This window comes from Triticum aestivum, chromosome 5A (assembly GCF_018294505.1).
Source record: "Triticum aestivum cultivar Chinese Spring chromosome 5A, IWGSC CS RefSeq v2.1, whole genome shotgun sequence".
NCBI classification, from domain to species: domain Eukaryota; kingdom Viridiplantae; phylum Streptophyta; class Magnoliopsida; order Poales; family Poaceae; genus Triticum; species Triticum aestivum.
In genome coordinates this window covers 341,557,592-341,580,254 of record NC_057806.1, presented here as the reverse complement: position 1 = coordinate 341,580,254, position 22,663 = coordinate 341,557,592, and the positions used below count along the sequence as shown (strand labels likewise).

The window sequence follows — 22,663 nt, the reverse complement described above, 5'->3', positions numbered from 1 at the left end:
CTATGCATCTTCTAGATAGATCTTGCATGATCGTAGGATTTTTTTGAAATACTGCGTTCCCCTACACAACTCGGTGGGACCGATGTGCTAGGGTTAGGGTGAAACTTGATCTCGGTTTGACCGATTACTTCAACTCAGTGAGACCTATTTCAGTAATAAGCAAACATAGAGTTGGTCAGGCAAACTCGGTGAGACCGAAATAATTGCAACGGGCAACAGAGAGTTTGCAAGCCCATCTCATTGAGACCGAGATCCCATCGGTGATACCGGACTGATTAGGGTTTCTAGCTATGGCTATGTCAAGTGAACTCGGTGGCGCGGGATGAATCAAATCGGTGGGGCCGAGTTTAACTTCAGGTTTAGGACATATTTGGAATTTGGAAATTGGTTGAGGGATTTGGAGCATATCACTAAGCACTTTGAGCAAGTAGACCATTAAGCAACACCTCATCCCCTTTTAATAGTATAGACTTTTCCTATGGACTCAATGTGATCTTGGATCACTAAAATAGAAAATAAAGAGTCTTGAGCTTTTGCCAATCTTCTGTCCTTGGTATCTTGAAGGGGTTCCACATCCGCTTGTCCATGACATGCCTTAGTTGAACTTTTTGAAGTATACTAGTTGAAACTATTAGTCCAACAAGAGATATGTTGACATTAATTACCAAAATCACCCAGGGAGCACTTGTGCTTTCAGCGGGGGGCTGATAATGGACTAATCGGTGAATCAAACTTTTAACTGAATATATCTGTAACACATTTATCGTTAGGTTAACTAGGGCCATATGTAATATATCTGAGGCTACATAGCAACATGGACTGTACTTAATGTCTAAACATGCAATCCTAGACTACATAGCAACAAGGAAGAGTGTTACCTTAATGTTCTGATGATGTCTAGATATACGTAGAAGAGCAGCAGCAACAACAACAACAAAAACAACAACAACAACAACAACAACACAGCCCTGTTTGGATACTCAACTTAGCTAGAGGTTAGAGTTAGTTTCTAGCTCATGACTAATCCTGAACTAACTCCATCCAAAGAGGTGTTTGGACGACAGGATTAGCTTGACAATAAATGCACTAGGGGAACTAGCTCCAATTAGCACCTCTTGGGTTGGATATTTTTTTGGGTGTGCTAGATGCAACTAGCTCAAACTAGCCCTCGTGTTTGGATATACTTTAGGGCTATTTGAGCCCGAACTAGCTCAAACTAACTCTAACCCATGGATACACCAGCAGTTAATCAATTGATAATTTGTAAGAATGCAATAAACTTATTTCGGCCCATAATATAAGATGTTAATTCATCTAATATGTGAGTATATTGGGTGTTATAAGATATTATAAAAGAGGGTTGTACTACATCATTGTGCAATTGTTGTTTAGCTTCTAATATTAACTTTGTGTTTTTAGGTACATATGTCATTGGTAAAGATCCACGCTTCAGCCCTTTCTATGTATGGGGCAATGAGATATCGATGAACCAGCATCAAGTGAGGAAGCTGATAAAGATTGTTAGTAAAATGGGTCAAAAGATGACAATTAAACTATTTATTTACACTTTATCCAAGACAACAACGAACTGCAGGATGGTAAGTAAGAACTCTGTAGCCTTCTTTTTACTGCTCATAATGAGTTGTGTTAGATGATAATGTCTGAATCTTTTTCCTTTAGAGTGGTTGCCAAAACAGTTTACTCAAGATTACCTTAAACTACATGATTGGTGGGTATGCAAAGATTAAAGATTTCTACCAGAACATGATGATTATCTAGATGTTTTCATGAAGACCGTGAAGGATGGGCGGTCGACCATCACAAGGGGTTGGACTAGAGTCGTGCGTGCCTTCTGCATGGAGGAGGGCACAATATGGGCATTCCGCTTCACCTTGTTCAGCAACCAGAATGTATTTTGGCTCTTTCTTACCGTCTTTAATAGCACAAATATACAATTGTGGTTCATCATTCTTTAGTTGGTTCTTATGTAATTCTTGAACATATGTACCTATGAATCAAATAATGCATTGACCATTTGAACCTGATAGATATGAATAAAGCTACATCATACATTCAAATTCAAATACAAATACGGTACAATTTGAAATAGCAGCAATTAAATTACGGTGAAATTACGCCCTCCAGGTCGTTACGACACACACGGTTGGTAAAACACAAACATTTGCGAAATATACAATAATCCGACACGGTTCACAGAGAGGAAACGCGTGCAAGCATGCACATAGTTGTCGTTTGCAAAGCGTGTGCGATGTCAGACATTATCACAAACAATGCGGGCAAACTAAACATTTGTGTTAGTTGCCTTATTGTACATCATTCGCAACCATGAACTGTTTTTGATGAAGTATGCATCGTAAACGTTGCACCACAGAATAGCGTGTGTGATAGTTGTCGTGTACGACGATGTTACGACGGTCTGACGTTTTGTAATCATGTCCGACACTCGTGCGACGATTAGCTAATCTTCTTAATTAGTTATCGCATACGGTTTGAGAAAAGCGAATGTGTGTGATTGTATGCTTATCATACATGTTCTATAATAGTGAACCATTTATGATGGACCGTGCATTGTAAACGTAGCACCACAGAACACCGACTGTGATGGCAATGCGAGCACAAACGAGTAGGAATACTGTATGCTTCATATCCCCGACAGTTTCTGAGTCGTGTGGGAAGGACCCTTATCGTCCACACTCACTTGGCGACGGTTCCAAATTATATTACGGAAAGGGGTTAAATACCGTTTGTATAACACCGATATGTACCAGTGTACACTCTAAAATATGTCTATATACATTCGTACATGATAGTTCATTTGAAATCTCTAAAAAAGATATTTAGAAACGGAGAAAGTACATATATATACATATGTATATAGTCCATACTGAAACCATGAAAGACTTATATTTAGAAAAGAAGGAAGTATATACGATGTGCTACTTATCGCCGTTAAGAAGATGGAAGTAATATTTGCACCCGCTTAGTGGTTTCACCATTTTTTGTATAAGCGAGATGCCGAAATCACTAATTAAATACTCTTTTCAAAGACCACTCCTACCTTCTCATATTGCGATGCGCGTCACTTGTCATAACCAGAGAGTTTTTCCTATTTTTACATTTGTTTATTCAAAACATTGTATCTCTTAAACCCTGTGTCCAAATTTTGAACCGTTTTCACTATTGAATTCTTTACGTCCAGATCTTCAAAACTAGTTACCATGTTGATATGTTTTAACAAAAATAAGTTTCACGAAAAACCAAAAAAACTGGATGGAAAAACCGAACAGGCAGCATGTTTTTTCCCTTTCCGAAATAGGCACGTCCGTGCCTCTCACGAAAGCACAACCATGCCTCTCGTGAAATCAAAACCATGCTTCTTGCGGAAGGAAAAAAAATAGAAAACATGTTTTTTCTCATTCCCGAGAGGCACGGCCGTGCTTCTCATGAAAGCACAACCGTACCTCTCGCTGAAGCAAAACCGTGCCTCTCGCGAAAGCAAAATCATGCCTCTCGTGAAAAAAAAACAGAAAACACTGCCATGCTTCTCGGGGAAGCAAAACCGTGCCTCTGGCGAAAGGAAAAAAAACTGAAACATGTTTTTTTTTCGTTTCCAGGAGGCATGGCCGTGCCTCTCGCGAAAGGAAAACTGTGCATCTCGCGAAAGAAAGAAAAAAAAATGTATTTTTTCGTTTTTTTTCAAAAGTTAAGGAAGACAAATACAACAATAACAACAACAAAGCCTTTAGTCCCAAACAAGTTGGGATAAGCTAGAGGTGAAACCCATAGGATCTCGCAACCAACTCATGACTCTGGCACATGAATAGTAAGCTTCCACGCACCCCTGTCCATAGCGATAAAAACCAAAAATTCAAAAAATCCCGGAAACAAAATCGTTTAAAAAGCCGAACACGTGTGCGAAAAAAAAAATTTGAAGGAAGTGCCCAAAGTGCGACAGTGACGGCGGCTGAAAGCGCGTCGAATTGCTCTCAGTCCACCCCAAATGATAGTTGGGAGGCTCCCGAAGGAGCGCTTGCCAACTTTTTCGGAAGCAACTAGTTAATGAGCGCTCCTTCGGGAGCACCGCAATGATCATCGCCACTTGGCGTGCTCTCAGCCATTCGTCACGTGTCACGCTCTGGACGCTCCCTCCGGATTTCTTTTTTTATTTTTTCCGCGCGCATTTTCGGCTTTTTAAACGGTTTTTTCCGGGTTTTTTTTCGATGTTTTGGTTTTCTCCCGGGCTTCCTTAGCTTTTCGATAAAAAAATTTGGAAATTTTTTCCCATGAAAAAAACGTGTTTTCTTTTTTTTTTCTTTCACAAAAGTCACGGTTATTTTTCGCAAGAGGCACGGTCGTGCCTTTTGGAAACGAAAAAAACGCGTTTTCTATTTTTTTTTCTTTTGCGAGAGTCACGGTTGTGCTTTCGCGAGAGTCACTGACGTGCCTCTCGGAAAGGGAAAAACAAAACGCGTTTTCTGTTTTTTTCTTTTTCTTTTGCGAGAGTCGCGGTTTTGCTTCCGCGAGAGGCACGGTTATGCTTTTGCGAGAGTCACGGCCATGCCTCTCGGAAAGGGAAAAAATACGCGTTTTCTGTTTTTTTTTCTTTCGCGAGAGTCACGGTTTTGCTTCCGCGAGAGGCACGGTTATGTTTTCACGAGAGTCACGGCCGTGCCTCTCGGAAACGAAAAAAAATGCGTTTTCTGTTTTTTTCCTTCCACGAGAGGCACGGGTGCGATTTTGCGAGAGGCACGGGCGTGCCTCTTTCGGAAAGGGAGCAAAACGTGCTCTCGGTTCGGTTTTTTTGCCCGGTTTTTTGGTCCATTTTTTTGTGAAAAAAAAGTTCGTCAAAACTTATCAACATGGGATCTAGTTTTGAATATCTCGACACGAGGAATCCAATGATGAAAACGGTTCGAGATTTAAACGCACGGTTTAAAAGATAAAACATTTTAAATAAACGGATCTATGAAAAAAAGGGAAAACTCTCAAGTTGCGACAAGTGGCGCGGTGCATGCACGCCACTTGTCGCGCCCTGAAAAAATGGAGTGTTCTTTACAACAAGTACTCCTTAATTAGTGATTTCGAACTTTTTCTTTGAGAATTAGGAACGCTTGCCAACTCTTTTTTTGAGTTGAAAGAGCTTTGCCAATAGTTGCGAAATCACTAATTAAGAGGTACTCATTGCAAAGAATACTCAACTTTCCCAGATAGCAACAAGTGACGCACATGCAGCATACTACTTGTCGCAATCTGGTGGTTTTCCTTTTTTCGTATATCCGTTTATTCAAAATGTTTTATCTTTTAAACCGTGCGTCCAAATCTCGAACCGTTTTCACTATTAAATTCCTCGCGTCGAGATCTTCAAAACTAGATCCCATGTTGATAGGTTTTGACGAACCTTTTTTTTCATGAAAAAAACCGGGCAGAAAAACCGAAACCGGGAGCACGGTTTTTTCCCTTTCCGAAAGAGGCACGCCCTGCCTCTCGCGAAAATCACGCCCGTGCCTTTTGTGGAAGCAAAACCGTGACTTTCCTGGAAGGAAAAAAATAGAAAACACATTTTTTCCGTTTCTAAGAGGCACGGCCGTGACTCTCGCGAAAGGAAAACCGTGACTCTCGTGAAAAAAACAGAAAACGTGTATTTTTTCCCTTTCTGAGAGGTACGATTGTGACTCTCGTGAAAGCACAACCATGCCTCTCGTGGAAGCAAAACCGTGACTCTCACAAAAGAAAAAAAAACAGAAAACACGTCTTGTTTTTCCCTTTTCCGAGAGGCACGGCCGTGACTCTCGCGGAAGCAAAATCGTGACTCTCGTGAAAGAGAAAAAAACGCGTTTTTTCCGTTTCCGAAAGGCACGGTCGTGACTCTCGCTAAAGCACAATCGTGCCTCTCGCGGAAAAAAACCGTGACTTTCGCGAAAGAAAAAAAGGAAATGCATTTTTTTCACGTAAATTTTTTTTTGATCAAAAAGCTAAGAAAAACCGGGAGAAAACCAAAACGTCGAAAAACCAAAAAAAAACTGTTTAAAAAGCCGAAAATGCGTGCGGAAAAATAATAATAATAAAAAAAATCCAAGAGAGCGTCCAGAGCGTGACACGTGACGAATGACTGAGAGCGCGCCAAGTGGCGCTGATCGTTGCGAGGCTTCCTCCGGATTTTTTTTGAAGATCTCGACGCGAGAAAATCCAATAATGAAAACGGTTCGAGATTTGGACACACGGTTTAAAAGAAAAAACGTTTTGAATAAACGAATCTACCAAAATAAGAAAACTCCCAGGTTGCGACAAGTGGCGCGCTGCATGTACGCCACTTGTCGCAACCTGGAAAAATGAAGTGTTCTTTGCAATGAGTACTCCTTAATTAGGCTAGTCATAGTGGGGAGTAACTTAGGCTAGTGTCATGCATATGACACTAGTCTTTGTTACTACCTTTATAGTGCAAAGTAACATACAAATAGTATCATAGATGATAGCATTTATTACATCATAGACTCATTTTGCTTTGGGTTGTGTTATGTTACAGTAACATATTATAATATGTTAGGGAGTGTCTAGGGCACATCTAGATGTGCTCTGGTTATTGCACATCTAAGTGAGTGAATCAAGCACAAAGAGAAAAAAAAAAAGAAAATATCCACACAAATCTCAACGTAAGATCAATGATATATGACTTAGATGTGCAATACTTATGGCACATCTAAATGTGCTTTAGCAAAACTGAATATGTTACTCCAAACATCTCTCTCCTCATTAACTCTATGCCACATAAGCAAACTTGTCTTGAAATGCGCTAAGGCTAGTCATAGTGGGAGTAACTTAGCTAATAACATAGCACACTTCGAGAAAATTCTGCTTATGTGGCAAGTAATTAATGAGAGGTGGTAACATAATATGTTACTGTAACATAGCGCTTTCCAAGACAAGATGAGTCTAGGAACTAATAAATGAGGTCATCTATAATACTACTATTATGTTACTTTGCATCATGAAGGCAATAACTTAGACTAGTGTCATATACGTAATACTAATATAAGTTACTCCTCATTATGACCAGCCATAATGATTTTGCTGAAGGAGTGTTCGTTAACTAGTTGCTCTGCCGATACCCCGGCCTGGACATAACTGGGCGAGTGAATTGCACAGAACATCAACTTCAGGGGCGCTTATAACACTTTACCCCACCTTTTGGAGAAGTTTTCACAAAACCACAACCTTTGGGCTAACTAGTAACACACGTCCCAAATCCAGCACACACAGTCCAAATCCTCTAACTAATGCCCGTACTAACAGCCACCTGCATCTGCGTGCATGCCGTCTCCTCCCAAGCCAGAGTCGACGGCTAGCTCGTCGCTGGCAGCTCGCTGGTTCGTCCATCCCGACGTCGTCTCCTCCACCAGCACCTCTTCCTTGGTGTCAGCGTTGGCTCGTCCACCCAGCGGCATCGTCGACGCCGTCGGCCATCCTGTACAGAGCTCCTCCCCAACGAGTTTAGGCTGCTTCCTTTGTCCTTTCTTTTTTCAGAGTTCAACAGCAAATAGCTACAGATTTTCTTCAGTGTAATCCAGCGATGCATCATGTTGTGTATCTGTGAATATGAACCAATGAAAACTGACACAAAAGAAACTATAGAATGATCCAAAATAGCTACGACTGAATCAAAATTTGTGATACTTATTTGTAAAATAGCTATAGAAATGAACCAAAGTAGCTACAGAATGAATAAAATATTTCAAACTGAAGCATATATAAGACTAGAACAATACTTAAACGGACAATATCCGTGGTTATCTAGAAGTTTGCAACTTTCATAAGTTGTCTTACAGGAATAAAATATGTGTTGTAACATAAGCATCCATATAGTTATGTGCTTAAGTTACTTAAACCTGACACTTACAAGTCACTGTGCCTAGATCCCCAAAATATGTAATGTAACATAAGCATTCATTCAAGTCTGAGTTTTTAGTTACATAAACCTGGCATTTACAAGTCAGTTTTCATACAGATGTAAACTTTTCATTCACAAAAGAAGCCTTCGACATAGGATTTTCTTCAGTGGTTGCCACTGGCAGTGAAGTACTCCATGAATCTGCCCCCTGTTGAACCTGAACCCCTCATTACTGGCAGCTTCTCTCTAGTATTAGCTGCAGCTGGTTGTGAAGCAACTTCTTGTATGTCAAACCCATGAAAAGGATCATGTGCTTCGAAGACCGCATGCGCATGAAAAGGATCTTGAATTGCAGCTTCAGCTTGTCCTCTGCCTCTGCCTTTTCCACGGCCTCTTCCGCTTCCATTTACTTGTGCTCTTCCTCCCCCTCTGCCTTTGGCTGCACCAGTTGAAGTATCTGCTTCAGCTTCAGCATGAACATGAACAGGTCATATAGAATTGGCAAAGTTCAGTCACACAACAAACATTGACCCGATCTCTATCATTTCTAAGATACATATAGTCTCTACTTTGAAGTATATGATAATTCTTCAAGGCTCTTCTGTATTGATGCATGTTCACAAAACACATATGCAAACAGAGTTGTTCACCTCCAAGCAACCTGCCCTCATCATACCACACTCTAGTTGGAAGTGGTTGTGCTCTACTCTTCTTGCATTTTGGTGCAACGGATATTGCAGGTTCAAAGCCATCATCATCGCTTGATATTATATCCATTCCAATATCCTCACTTCCTGGATCTGAAAGTTCACATGCTTGAGTGTTGGTTACATCTCGCAACTTTGCTTGTGAACCGAGAATAGCATCCTTCCTCAGTTTCTTCTTCTGCCATGCTTCTGCTCTCTTCTTTGATGGATTGCAAGAATCAAGTGTGCTATCTTCAATAGGAATAACAGGTGTATCATCTAGTAGTGGATAAAAGTCCTCAATATCGGTGTCGCCCTCCATGTTATCAGACAGTCCAATTATCCTTTGCACATTATCCCCTAGACCATTAATTGGCAGCACATTAACCACCCAAAGTTCATCATCTACACTGCATAATGAAACATACTTGTATATCAGAGAAAGAAAAGCAACAAAAAAGACATGATTTTTTGCTTCAATTCCAACCCTAGATAGCTCGAATCTGATTTAAAATGCAATTAGCTAATACCAATATTGTAACAAATTAGGCGCCTGCTGAAAACTAGTAAAATCTACCAACATAATCACGTCATTCATGAGCAATCACTGAAAATCACTACCTATTTGGTTACAACCAACCCTAAAATCCCCAAAACAAACCAATTTATCAAAGCCAAGAGGAGCTGGAGAGTGGGTGCATACTCAATGCCGGAATTGTTGAAGCTCCACTCCATGATGCGTGTCCGTGAGTCGCCGCGCAACGGCTACCCCAGTTCAAGGAAGAAAGGAGAAGAGGCGCGAGGAACTGGGTGGGTGTGGAGGACGACGGCGCTGGGAAGATGAGGCGGTGTTGAAGCGGAGGAGGAGATGATGTCGGGGAGAAGGGGGAGGAGGGGCGCTGGGGCGACGGGGGCGACGGGGGCGGCGACCTACCGGCGACGAGCGAGCCGGCGGCGGCTTGGCTCTCGCTCGGGAGGACACCGCACGCACGCACGTGTACAGCGTTTGTGTTACTGGGCATTAGTTAGAGGATTTGGGCTGTGTGGGGTGGATTTGGGCCGTGTGTTACTAGTTAGCCCAAAAGTTGTGGTTTTGTGAAAACTTCTCCAAAAGGTGAGGTAAAGTGTTATAAGTGCCTCTGAAGTTGATGTTCTGTGCAATTCACTCTAACTGGGCCGAAGTCAACAACGAACGGGCTGACGAAGCCTGTTCTACAGCGTCATCGTCATTTCGTCTAGCTTTATCACCTAAAAAAACCCACCATCCACTCGTCTCCTTCCTCCGCCATCGTCTCCGCGGCACCATGGCCACGGCGACACCACAGCAATGCTGCCTTCCGGTCCGCGCGCGCCCTCCTCCCACCTCCACTCCCCTGCGCCTACGCTACCTCACCAGAGCAGCCTCCTCCTTCCACTTCCCGGGCCGCCGCACGGCAACGGCAAGAAGGAGAGGAAGAGCCGCCTTCGCCTTCTCCCCCAGGTAGCAAATTAGCGCCTCTCCTGGGAGCAGAATACAATCAGGGGGCATGCGCTGTTTAAATTTGACTGGGTTATCCCCTGTTGTATTCGTGTAGATGCACGTTGGAAACGGGTGGCCCGGCCTTTGATCCTCTAGGGCTCTACGGGGAGGACCCGTCCAGTTCTGATTATCAGTCTCCCTTCTCGACACTTTTCGGTGTCCTGTCTCCAGTGTTCGGGAGCTCCAGTGGATCCAGGAAAGAGAAGTCATCCTATGGCCGAGGAGCAGCAGGTTGTTATTCGAAGCTAATCCCTTCTCCCTCTATTATTTTTGAGAAAGTATAGTCCATGATTATTTTGTCAGCGCTTTAGAAGGACGCCACCTTGCACAAATGCTTCATTACTTTAGGTGAAGTAATGTTTTTTTAGATGAAAGGCCCAAGGAGCGCCCGACTTAATTAATAAAGCCAACATAGGCCACTTAGTCTTACAAAGTCTTACAACTGAAAGGAGAATAAAAGTGCCAAAATCAGAGCTTAAGAGTAAGCATTACAGAACCACTCAAAAGACATAGCCATACACAGATATAAAGGTGCTAGGCAGCGCTTGATGGCTTCACAGGATGTTGTTTCTGTTGATGGCGTGCGAAGCACCGGGCTGGCTGCGTCACTGACCTTCCTCTTCCCTGGAGGGCACCACTGCTGAAAGAAAAGAGACCATTTGAAAATAAAATTAGCTGGATGACTTGGAAATTTTCCTTCAATAGCAATTTTGTTGCAAGTGGCCCACAGCGCCCAAGCTAAGGCCGCAAACAAGCGCTAGGCTAATCTATTTTGCTGGCCTCTCGTGGTGCACAGCAGAGCAAGCTGTTCAACCATGAAATTCGGTGCCCAGTTAGCGCCAAAGCTGTCCCTGACACAGCTCCATAAGGATATATTAGGGGCACAGCGGAAAAGAATGTGGTCGGCGTCTTCCGGGCTGTCGCAAAGGGCACAGCAGCCGTTGCCTGGACTTCTCTATTTCTGAAGGTTAATTGCAGATGGCAGATGATTTAACACAGCCTGCCAAAGGGAAATACGGACTTTGAGCGGAACTCTCTCTGCCCAGAGAGCCTTAGCGCATCTCACCTTAGGACCTTGGTTAAGTTTGGCGTATAAAGATTTTACTGAAAATTCGCAAGACACCTCAAGATCCCAACTTACTGAATCCTTTTCGGTGGTTAAATTAGTATTAGCGCTGAATTTGTAAAGCTTCCCATGAGGCAAGCTCAGAATCTTTGAGGTTACGCATAAAAGCCAGATTAATTTGGCCAGCGACAAACACATTGCTAACTAAGATCTCGGGGTCCGACGCAATGACAAATAGGTTAGGATAAATAGCATAGTGAGGTTTGTCATCAGTTCATTTTGAAAGCCAGAATTTGGTGTCCTTGTTCCCGACCTCGAAGTGAGCACCCAAATTGAATATCTCTTTGCATTTTTGGATCCCGATTCCAAAATTCGGAGCCCTTGGTCTTAGTAGCAAAGAGCGAAGAATCCGAGAAGTACTTAGCTTTGAGGACACGAGCCCACAGGTTGTCATCGTTCTGAACAATTTTCCAAATCCTCTTACTAATCAACGCAAGGTTCATTTTCTTGAAATTAGTAATACCTAGGCCTCCCTGGTCTTTAGGTTTGCAAATGTCCGCCCGTCGGACCATATGGTATTTGCGCTTGGCCACGTCCGCTTCCCGGAAGAATTTGGCTCTAACCTTTGTCGAACTGCGCATGGACACCACCCCCAGCAAGAAGAGGCCAATCGCGAAGGTCAGGTTAGCAAACAAACATGCATTGGTAAGAGTGATTCTCGCGCCTGAAGACATGAGTTTCCATTGCCAAGGGCCAACTCTTGTAATTAACTTTACTAATCCTTGGATCCCAATCCGACACCCACACCTGTCTATTCGAGCATGGGAGGCCAAGGTAAGAGATGGGAAAATCCGATTTGTGGCAGTTAAGAAGATTGGCAATTCACACACACTCTTAGCCTCATCCACACCTACCGTGCATACTTCACGGCAAAGTTTAATTTGCACCCCTGACATAGCTTCAAAGCAAATTAAAAGGATCTTGATGGTGGCCAAACTTCGTACATCGGGCTCAAAGAGAAGCATCGTGTTGTAAGCATATTGGAGATGGGTCACTCCTCCTGGAATGAGGTGGGATGCCACCCCTTTGAGGTGACTAGCCTCTTTGTCTTTGGTTAGCATGGAAGAAAGCGAATCCGTGACTATATCAAATAGAAGGGGAGAGATGGGATCCCCTTGACGCATGCCTCTCTTATTGCGAAAAAATGGGCCAAGCTCCCCATTGATGCAAATTGCAGTATGTCCTCCCAAGACAAGTTGCATAATCCTGTGAATAAAACCTGCTTGGAACCCTTTCCGTTGCAGAACTTGTCGAAGAAAAGACCAACTAATTCGGTCATGCGCCTTTTCAAAGTCAAGTTTTAGAAGAACATCAGGGAGTTTCTTACGCTTAAGCTCGTGAACAATTTCATTAAGACATAACACCCCCTCAAGGATAAAATGTCCTTTAATAAAAGCCATTTGTGCACGGTCGACAATTTTAGCCGCTAACAAACCCAATCGCATCGCATACTTTGACAACCAGTTTGAAGAGCACATTGATAAGAGCGATAGGTCGGAATTGGGGTATATGGTCCGCCCCTAGGGTCTTAGGATTAAAGCTAGAATAGCAAACTTAATACGTTTGATATCGATCGTACCTAACGCAAAAATCCATTAATATTCTTAGCGACCAACGGTTTGAGCATCCCTCGTTGTTCGGGGTTTTTGGTGCTTCTCCCCTTCTCAAAACATGTCCAGCAACAACAACAAAGCCTTTAGTCCCAAACAAGTTGGGGTAGGCTAGAGGTGAAACCCATAAGATCTCACAACCAATTCATGGTTCTGGCACATGAATAGCAAGCTTCCACGCACCTCTGTCCATGGCTAGTTCTTTGGTGATACTCCTGTCCTTCAGATCTCTCTTTACGAACTCCTCCCCTGTCAAGTTCAGTCTACCCCGACTTCTCTTGACATTATCAGCACGCTTTAGCCGTCCGCTATGCATTGGCGCTTCTGGAGGCATGCACTGAATATGCCCAAACCATCCCAAACGATGTTGGACAAGCTTCTCTTCAATCAGTGCTACCCCCAACTCTATCTCGTATATCATCATTCCGGACTCGGTCCTTGTGTGGCCACACATCCATCTCAACATGCGCATCTCTGTCACAACTAACTGTTGAACATGTCGCCTTTTAGTGGACCAACACTTAGCGCCATACAACATTGCGGGTCTAACCGCCGTCCTATAGAACTTGCCTTTTAGCTTTTGTGGCACTCTCTTGTCACAGAGAATGCCAGAAGCTTGGCGCCACTTCATCCATCCGGCTTCGATTCGATGGTTCACATCATCATCGATATCCCCATCCTTCTGCAGCATTGACCCCAAAGATCGAAAGGTGTCCTTCTGAGGCACCACCTGCCCATCAGGGCTAACCTTCTCCTCGTGCCTAGTAGTACTGAAACCGCACCTCATGTACTCGGTTTTAGTTCTATTAGTCTAAAACCTTTCGATTCCAATGTTTGTCTCCATAGCTCTAACTTCCTATTGACCCCCGTCCGACTATCATCGACTAGCACCACATCATCCGCAAAGAGCATACACCACGGGATATCTCCTTGTATATCCCTTGTAATCTCATCCATCATCAAAACAAAAAGATAAGGGCTCAAAGTTGACCCCAGGTGCAGTCCTAATTTAATCGGGAAGTCATCACTGTCGCCATCACTTGTTCGAACACTTGTCACAACATTATCATACATGTCCTTGATGAGGGTATACTTTGGGACCTTTTGTTTTCTCCAAGGCCCACGACATGACATTCCACAGTATCTTATCGTAGGCCTTCTCCAAGTCAATGAACACCATATGCAGACCCTTCCTTTGATCATTAGATCTCTCCATGAGTTGTCGTACTAAGAAAATGGCTTCCATGGTCGACCTCCCAAGCATGAAACCAAACTGATTTTTGGTCACGCTTGTCATTCTTCTTAAGCGGTGCTCAATGACTCTCTCCCATAGCTTCATTGTATGGCTCATCAGCTTAATTCCACGGTAATTAGTACAACTCTGAACACCCCCCTTGTTCTTGAAGATTGGTACTAATAGACCCTCTCCATTCTTCTGGCATCTTGTTTGCCCAAAAAATCAGGTTAAAAAACTTAGTTAGCCATACTATAGCTATGTCTCCGAGGCCTCTCCACACCTCAATGAGGATACAATCAGGGCCCATTGTTTTGCCTCCTTTCATCCTTTTTAAGGCCTCCTTGACCTCAGACTCTTGGATTCGTCGCACAAAACGCCTGCTGGTATCATCAAAGGAGTCGTCTAGTTCAATGATAGAGCTCTCATTCTCCCTGTTGAACAGCTTGTCGAAGTACTCCCGCCATCTATGCTTAATCTCCTCGTCCTTCACCAGGAGCTGGTCTGCTCCGTCCTCGATGCATTTGACTTGGTCAACATCCCTCTTCTTCCTCTCTCGGATCTTGGCCATCTTATAGATGTCCCTTCCGCCTTCCTTTGTGTCTAACCGCTGGTAGAGGTCCTCATACGTCCGACCCCTTGCTTCGCTCACAGCTCGCTTTGCGGCCTTCTCAAAACATGTCCCAACATGTAAATATTCTTCTCCTTAATTAAAAGGCAGCGTCCTGCCGGTTCCTCAGGAAAAGGAAGTAATATGCTTGTAACTGATAAACCTAATGGGCTACCCATAAAAAAAATCTGCCTCTTGATTACTCATCCACATTTTGTCAAAATTTTGGTTGTGGGATCTTAATGAGAAATTTCTTCAACCAGTCTAAAATTTCAACCCCACTTTAGCCCAAACGTATACATGATATGTAGTTACTGTCAAAATTCAGTTGATATAGTGCCGAGTCGACTGCTACTATTTATGTATTAAACAGGTATGACTGGTGGCTTTGTTGTTCATATATTTGCAGCTTGAGTCCACTTCAGTTTATCCAGTTATACCTATATAATGTATTTTAATCTGATTGGAGCAGCTGCAATGGAGGACAGTACTATTGACTTTGGTGACTTCTTCAAGGGCCCTCTGCCCGGGAAGTTTCTGAAGCTCCTTGGGTTTTTGGCATTGTCTCGACTTGGTGTGTATATACCTTTGGGTGGAGTGAACCAAGCAGCTTTTGCTGGTAATCTTGACCAGAACAGTTTGCTGGGCACTTTAGATTCTTTTTCTGGTGGAGGTATTGGCCGGCTTGGTATATGCTCCCTCGGCATTGTTCCGTTCATCAATGCACAGATTGTGTTTCAGCTCCTTACTCAGCTTTACCCAAAATTGCAAGAGCTTCAGAAAAAAGAAGGGGAGGCAGGTAGAAAAAAGATTCTTCAGTACACAAGATATGCATCTGTTGGTTTTGCAATTGCCCAGGTAGGTTAGAGTCTTGGAAATATTTGAGCAGCTCTTGGATATCTTTTTTTGTCAAGATAATTTTTTGACTACTTAAAACTACAAGAGCAGCTGTTGGAATTTTTTTATGACAATAATCGGTTCTGAAGCGTCGGTACCTCAGGGTTTCCATGGTACCAAAGGGGATACCTTGTGTGTATGACTTACTTTTGTCGGGACAGATGAAAAGCTTTGTAATGTTGTGCGATCAGCGATCACATGCTATATTAACTGACTATCTACTTAACAGCATACCATGTTAAACAGTTAGAATTATGTCAAACATGCCACACAATTTGACCACATAACTTGCAATATCAAGGTAATATGACACTTCCGTTTTTGTAACTTATACTTATGTACACCGATGACTTATCTTTGACATGGCAAAGAAACTTAAAATACAACGAACTTATTCCTGATGCCAAATCATGTGCTTTGCGGTCATAAACAATGAAAACCAATCCTAGTATTATTCAGTTGAGTCCCTCTGACGCTTCTGTTGTCAGACATTTTTTGGAGAATGATATACTGCTGTGTGTACATTTCATTCTTGTACGAGTTTGCACAGTATTAGTTATGAAGGTATTATTTTATTTTTAATGTAAGTTCTGATTGCTCTATTTATCTTCCCATCTGCTTCAAATTTAATTTCTGTACCTTTTGCTAGGCTATCGGGCAAGTTCTTTTTCTTCGTCCTTATGTTAATGACTTCAGCACAGCATGGGTGCTAACATCTGTGACTCTATTGACGCTTGGATCGGTGTTCACAACTTTCCTTGGTGAAACAATATCTGAGTTGAAACTCGGGAATGGAACATCTCTCCTTATATTTACAAGTATAATTTCGTATTTGCCTGCATCATTTGGAAGGACAGTTGCAGAGGGATTTCAAGCAGGCAATTATGTTGGACTTCTCACAATCATATTGTCATTCTTTTTCTTAGTTCTTGGGATTGTCTATGTCCAGGTGAGAAAATATACTTTGCTTTTCAAGATAAATATAAATTTGTCCGAGTATGATTTGCTTAATTCAGATCATTTCTATGGTTTCAGGAAGCTGAGAGAAAAATACCACTGAACTATGCTTCTCGATATGGCAGTCGAACTGGAGGACCCCAACGTTCTGCATATCTACCTTTCAAGGTTCGTAATGTTTCCATATGGTTTCATTTTAATTTCTGCCTCTCCACATGTTGGGCGTGGATCGATTTTAGGTTTTGAGATCCGTTAACACATACAGAACACAAATAAACCAGGGCAGTAGTTATAGTTAGAGAGTAGCCAATTGTTTCAAGACTTATTTTGATTAAACTGAAAACAACTCAATCTCTTCATACTATCTCGAGATGTGCATGGTTTTTTGGAGTGCAAACAAGCGTTTGCACATCTTTTCATGAAGGGGAGAAGCAACACCATAATTACAGAGTTCAGAAATCCAGTGCATTCACCCATATGCAGAAAACAACATTTTTCAGCATAAGGACACTTGAGTCGAGGACAGCAGCGGAGGAAGAACTCCATGCGCGGGAGCACGCGCGGTACTGTAGATACTAGTCGAGTCCCCGGCGAGGCCGGCAAAGCATGTTCCCCAACTCAGCAGCAGCGCCGACCACCACCGGCGCCACCAACGTGAAGATGATGGCAGTGAGAGTGGTGGACTTGGTGTCGGAGTGCTCTGGCAGGAGAATGCTGGGGTGGGAGGCTCGGGTGGCGTCTGCTCCATGCGGGACCGGGCGAGGAGGGAGCGCAAGCGGCAGTTTTTACCGAGGGGGAAGGGGAGATGGAGATGGCTAGGGCCGATTTCTCTGTAATTCCACCTGCGGATAGGGACAATCAAATATGCTCTTTCAATTTTTGGCTCAGAATCTCGGGAAGCTGGGGTTGCCTCACTTCTCGCCATACACATGAACTGGGAGCAGCTGACTGGGGAATCGATGGGCCAAAGCCCAGTTCTTTTTTTTTTAATATGCATTGAGAAAGGAGAAGAATGGGAGCCTTGGCGGGAGCTCCTATACAGCGCTGCAGGCGCCCGTTAATGATCTGGCGCCTGCAGCGCTGCTAGCATGGGCCGGCCCACTAGCGTGCTGCCTCAGTTTTTTTTAACTTTTTGTTACGAAAATAAAAGTATGAAATCAAAATAGGTTTACAGATTTAAAGAAAAAGTTTCATCCATTTGATTCATATCTTTAAAAAAGGTTCATCAATTTTGAAAAAAGTTCATCAATTTGAAAAAAAGTTCATTCAAATTGAAAAAAAAGTTCATCCAATTTAGCAACAGTTCATTAATTTTTAAAAAAGTTCATTAAAATTTGAAAAAAGTTCATAGAAATTCAAAAAAAGTACATGTATTTTTAGAAAAAGATCATTGAACTGAAAAAAAAATCATAAATAAATAAAAAGTTCATCCATTTTCAAAAGGATGTTCATCAAATTTCAAAAAAGCTCATCGATATTCAAAAAATTTCATCAATCTGAAACAAAACTGTTATTTTTTTTTAAAAAGTTCATAGATATTCAAAAAAGTTCATAGAATTTACAAAAAAGAAAATGTCAACCCACGCCTAGATGGGCCGGCCCATTTACGGATGCCACAGGCGCCAGTTAACGAAAATGCACATTAACTGGCGCCTGTGGCGCCAAATAGGAAATGCTAGCCTTGGCGCAGTGGTAAAGCTGTTGCAGAAATGCAGGGAAAGGCTGCGTACAAAAGAGCCAAAGTGGTCAGACCCTTCCCTGATGCCGCGCAAGCGGGAGCTGCGTGGACCGGGCTGCCCTTTTAATAAGAAAGCAGAAGATACAAACGCCAAAGAAGGCATGACCCATACAACATCATAGAGGCACAACCCGACATAATCAGCTGGGGAATCTGAAAAGAACTGGCCCTTAGCCTCCTGGCTCTTCACAACTGCAGCTGCCTACTGCTCGCTCTCGATCACCCTCATAAAACCTTGATGTCTTGCCACCTCTCACTCACAAGACCACTTAGGGTTTTCATTCCACTTGTCTCAGCATTTCAGTCTGGGCAACTGGCCTTGCTCCTGAGCCAAACCAGTTCAAAGTGGTCGCTTAATCTGAATGTGCCAGTGGGGTGCAGTCAGCCCAACTGCCCTCCAAACATGAACGTGTGACACCGGTGCTGTTTTCTTCCTCCACTGCCTTGTGCAAATTGCACCATTTCTTCCTTTGAATGAAAAGCTCACAGATGTCCTGTGTATTCTTCAAAAAGAGTAAAGAACATAATTCACTGTACTCTGGCAAAGCAATGCCCTGAGGTCCTTGGAGTCATACAGACTCCTGACCTTCCTAGGCACTGGATCTGCCCCTGGGTACGGAAGATTCAGTATGTATTATTCTCAATCATGTTGTAGTGTGTAGCATTACCTCCAAATCTTTGTTAATTTTTTTGTTTGCCAGCAGTGGTTTGCCTCTATTTACATCCCATTTTGTATTGCATAATGTTGTTTATGCCACCAGAACATTGGGCTTCTCTCCTTTGTGCCATTTCACTGGTTGAATGCTGGAAACGTACTGCTTAGCCCCTCCTTTTGATCCCTCCTCTTTGTTTTCTCCTTATTTTCCCCTTGTTCCCTTTTACAAAGCTGATCCTTTACTCTTCAGACACATCACCAGTGACCATGTGAGACATCGCCCTTGTCTCCTTCCCGAGAAGAACATATTAGGTGCTCCCAGGCTTGGGGATACTTCCTTCAGTCCCTGACCACACCATCTCTTCCTTGTCCTCATGTAGGCATGGCGTGGAGTCCAGCGATGGTGGTGTGTGTGGTTGCTATTTTTTTGGTTCTTTTCACCATGAATCAAACAAATCAACCCAGTAATGGAACCTATTGAGGGAACTAAATGATTGAATCTTCTTTTCCATCAGAACATTGTGATTGATTCAATCCCCTTCCACTTTCCCCACTGCGGCTCTTGTCAAGCTGTTGCCAAGGTCTGCGGGGGCCTCTGCTGAGGTACATCGAGGTTTGCGTGATGGCCCGACAGGTGCAGCGACGAACGAGGCTTTATCACTATAGTCCAATGTGTGCGTGTGTGTTGGCGGGGGAGGGATAGTAAGGCAGAGGTAAGACCATTTTGGTCTTCTAGGTAAGATCAACGCTTTTTGGGTAAGAAGTCAAAATTATGCAATAAGAGGGGCAGATCCATAAAGGGGAAGTTCCAGTTTCATACACATACTTTCTCTTAAAGTCTAGGTTAGAATTTCAATATTTTTTAGCTGCTTAGTGTTAATTTTTTCTACAAGAGTTTTATGTTATCTGAGAGAACAAGTTAAAAATCTCAAATCATTTTCTAGATGTCACACACATAAGAGTAAAAAAGAACACCAGAGGAGGAGGTACCCCTGGGTTTTAACCAAAGAAGCAGCAAGAAACTTGGTTGCAATATTCACTCCTGTGGGTAGTCGTACTTGGCTGGCTTGGAGCAGCAGACAATCACTAGCGCTCAGTTCTCTAGATCTCACATGCATGAAACATGGCGTGAGGAATTCACTCATTTATTCATTTATATGAACCGATAAAGATTTGGAGCATCTTGAACTGCCAAAAATGTATTCTGTTCTTTCGCAAATGAATAAGATCAAATTGCTAATACTCACAATTGTGCCAACATTGTTCTGTCTTTCAGCCTCACAGTGTTCCTATTTTTAACTTATTTTGTAACCTACCTTTCAATCCATTACGAGCAGGTCAATAGTTCTGGTGTCATGCCTATCATATTCTCTACATCTTCATTGGCTTTACCTGCTACTTTGGCACGTTTCACTGGCTTAGATTTTCTTAAAAAGGCTGCCATAGCCCTAACTCCAGGAGGTAAACTGAATATTTCTAGTTTATTCAAAGATTGTTATTTATTCTCAGGAGAACCAAGATGCCATAAAGCACCTGTTGTTTACAATGATCTCATTCTGTTAACTCTCTGCTGCAGGTTCTTTTTATCTTCCAACTAATGTATTGCTTATAGCCTTTTTCAATTACTATTACACTTTCCTTCAATTGGATCCTGATGATCTTAGTGAGCAATTGAAGCGAACAGGTGCGTCAATACCGCTTGTGCGGCCAGGAAAAAATACAGCTGCCTTTATTAAAACAGTGAGTTCTTTCTCTTCCATCAGAAAGGGACGAAATTCAGACTAACCAACAAAAGTTCCATGTCCTATTCATAATTGGCCGGTCAAATGCTAGTCCTTGCTAGTGGTATGGTCACTGTGTATAATCTACTGATGCAGAACATAGCGTAGGACGATAAATGCTACACCTTTACAATTGGCAATTTTTTCCTTTTATTAGATTCTTCATAAATCTACTATTCCACTGCATATGTGATACTAATTTGTATGACGCAGTTGTGCGTTTTCAGACAACTGGACAATATTTCTCACTTTCAGTAGGAAATCATACCACTTTTAGTTTGGAGATCAAAGGTGACCTTAAGCCTGAAATGTTCCCTTTTTTTTTCAAAAACTGAAATGTTCCCTGTTAGTATGCCACAAGTACTTCTATTTGATGTTGAAATGTCTAGGTCCCTTATTTCAGATAACTAGTCATGTATACATGTGAGAAAGCATGTTGCACTTCAGCCATACATCAATTTTGGACAAAATAGACTTAGAAGTACCACATCCAATAAGAAACGCAATCAACAGAACTGAAGCACATCTAATTTTGTCCACGGTATCTCAGCAATATCTCACACAAAAAATAATTTTATCTAATTGCAGGTTCTTAGTCGTATCTCTGTCCTAGGATCTGCCTTTCTCGCTGTACTAGCTGCTGGACCATCTGTGGTTGAACAAATCTCTCACTTGACAGCATTTCGGGGATTCGCTGGTACATCAGTGCTTATCCTTGTTGGATGTGCAACCGACACGGCTCGGAAAGTTCAGACAGAAATAATTTCTCAGAAATATAAGGACATCGAGTTCTATGATGTCAAAAGTTCTGACAAATGATTATCTTCCGAACATGTACTTAAATATAATCTCGTATAAATGATTGTTGTGTCATTTGGTAGTACTATTTCATTATTCTTTTCCTTTTTTTCTCTTCTGTGTATATCAGTTAGATCTTTTCTAGAGGATCAGAGTTCGGAAAGCATCAGTATGTAAAAGATACTCTATAGCTGTGGAAGCTTTACAGCTCATGGATATTTCTGTTGTGGAGTGATCTGATGTGATCTCTGTACCCTGGAGAAGGGATTTTAAACTTTATGTATATTGCTTCTTAAATTTTAGAACTAAAGTATTGGAGAGTGTTCAACATGTCCCTAGAGAGACCGAGAAACAGAGATAATATAATGTTTTTGACGCATGATAATATAATGTTCTTCAAGCCAACTCAATTATTTCTCTTTTCATGCATATATATGCTACACTATTGTAACTCCATATTAACTGGCATGCCAGTTTACACATATGCGCATATTCTGTTCTCACCTTGTTTATGTGGATAGCTCTCTTTCTATTATTTGAATTTTTTTATCTTGATGTTTTTTTTCACTCGTCGTCGTATTTGTGGAGTTACCTCACATTCAGTAAGACTCGTCTTGTCTGTAACATACTCCTTCTGTTCCTAAATACTCCCTCTGCCCGAGAGTACTTGTTATCAAAATGAATAAAAAGAGATGTATCTAGAACTAAAATACATCTAGATACATCCTCTTTTATCTATTTTGATGACAAGTATTTCCAGACGGAGGAAGTATAAGTTTGCAGAGATTCCAATATAAACTATATATGGATGTATATAGACATAGTATATAGTCCATACTAGAATCTCTCATTATGCTCCATACGTAGTCCATACTAGAATCTCTAAAAAGACTTATATTTAAGAACGGAGGGACTAGATACTAATGCATGTACAGGTAATATTAGAACCAACTTAAACATGTGAGTATTATTTATGAATCAAATTATTAATATCTGAGATACAATAATCATACGGAAGCTAACATCACCATTTGATTTTTGAGACAATATGCTTCATATGTAGTTCATACTAGAATCTCTAAAAAGACTTATACTCCGTATTTAAGAACGGAGGGACTAGATACTAATGCATGTACAGGTAATATT

General features: G+C 42.1%; 1 protein-coding gene and 1 long non-coding RNA gene across 2 annotated transcripts; one reads left to right on the top strand and one right to left on the bottom strand.

Moving 5' to 3' along the window:
- Nucleotides 1-7,149: 7,149 nt before the first annotated feature.
- On the bottom strand, nt 7,150-8,911 carry LOC123106894 (uncharacterized). Its single transcript, XR_006451537.1, has 2 exons — nt 7,995-8,911; nt 7,150-7,606 (listed from the first exon to the last, which is right to left on the bottom strand). It is a non-coding gene; the product is annotated as an uncharacterized lncRNA (long non-coding RNA).
- An 868-nt stretch (nt 8,912-9,779) lies between these two features.
- LOC123103281 (preprotein translocase subunit SECY, chloroplastic) lies at nt 9,780-21,796 on the top strand. The gene is made up of 8 exons (XM_044524811.1): nt 9,780-10,072; nt 10,167-10,342; nt 15,164-15,549; nt 16,238-16,537; nt 16,624-16,713; nt 20,276-20,399; nt 20,515-20,678; nt 21,308-21,796. The coding sequence occupies exons 1-8, from the start codon at nt 9,897-9,899 to the stop codon at nt 21,536-21,538; spliced, it is 1,647 nt and encodes a 548-aa protein (XP_044380746.1). The 5' UTR covers nt 9,780-9,896; the 3' UTR covers nt 21,539-21,796.
- The last annotated feature ends 867 nt before the right edge of the window (nt 21,797-22,663 follow it).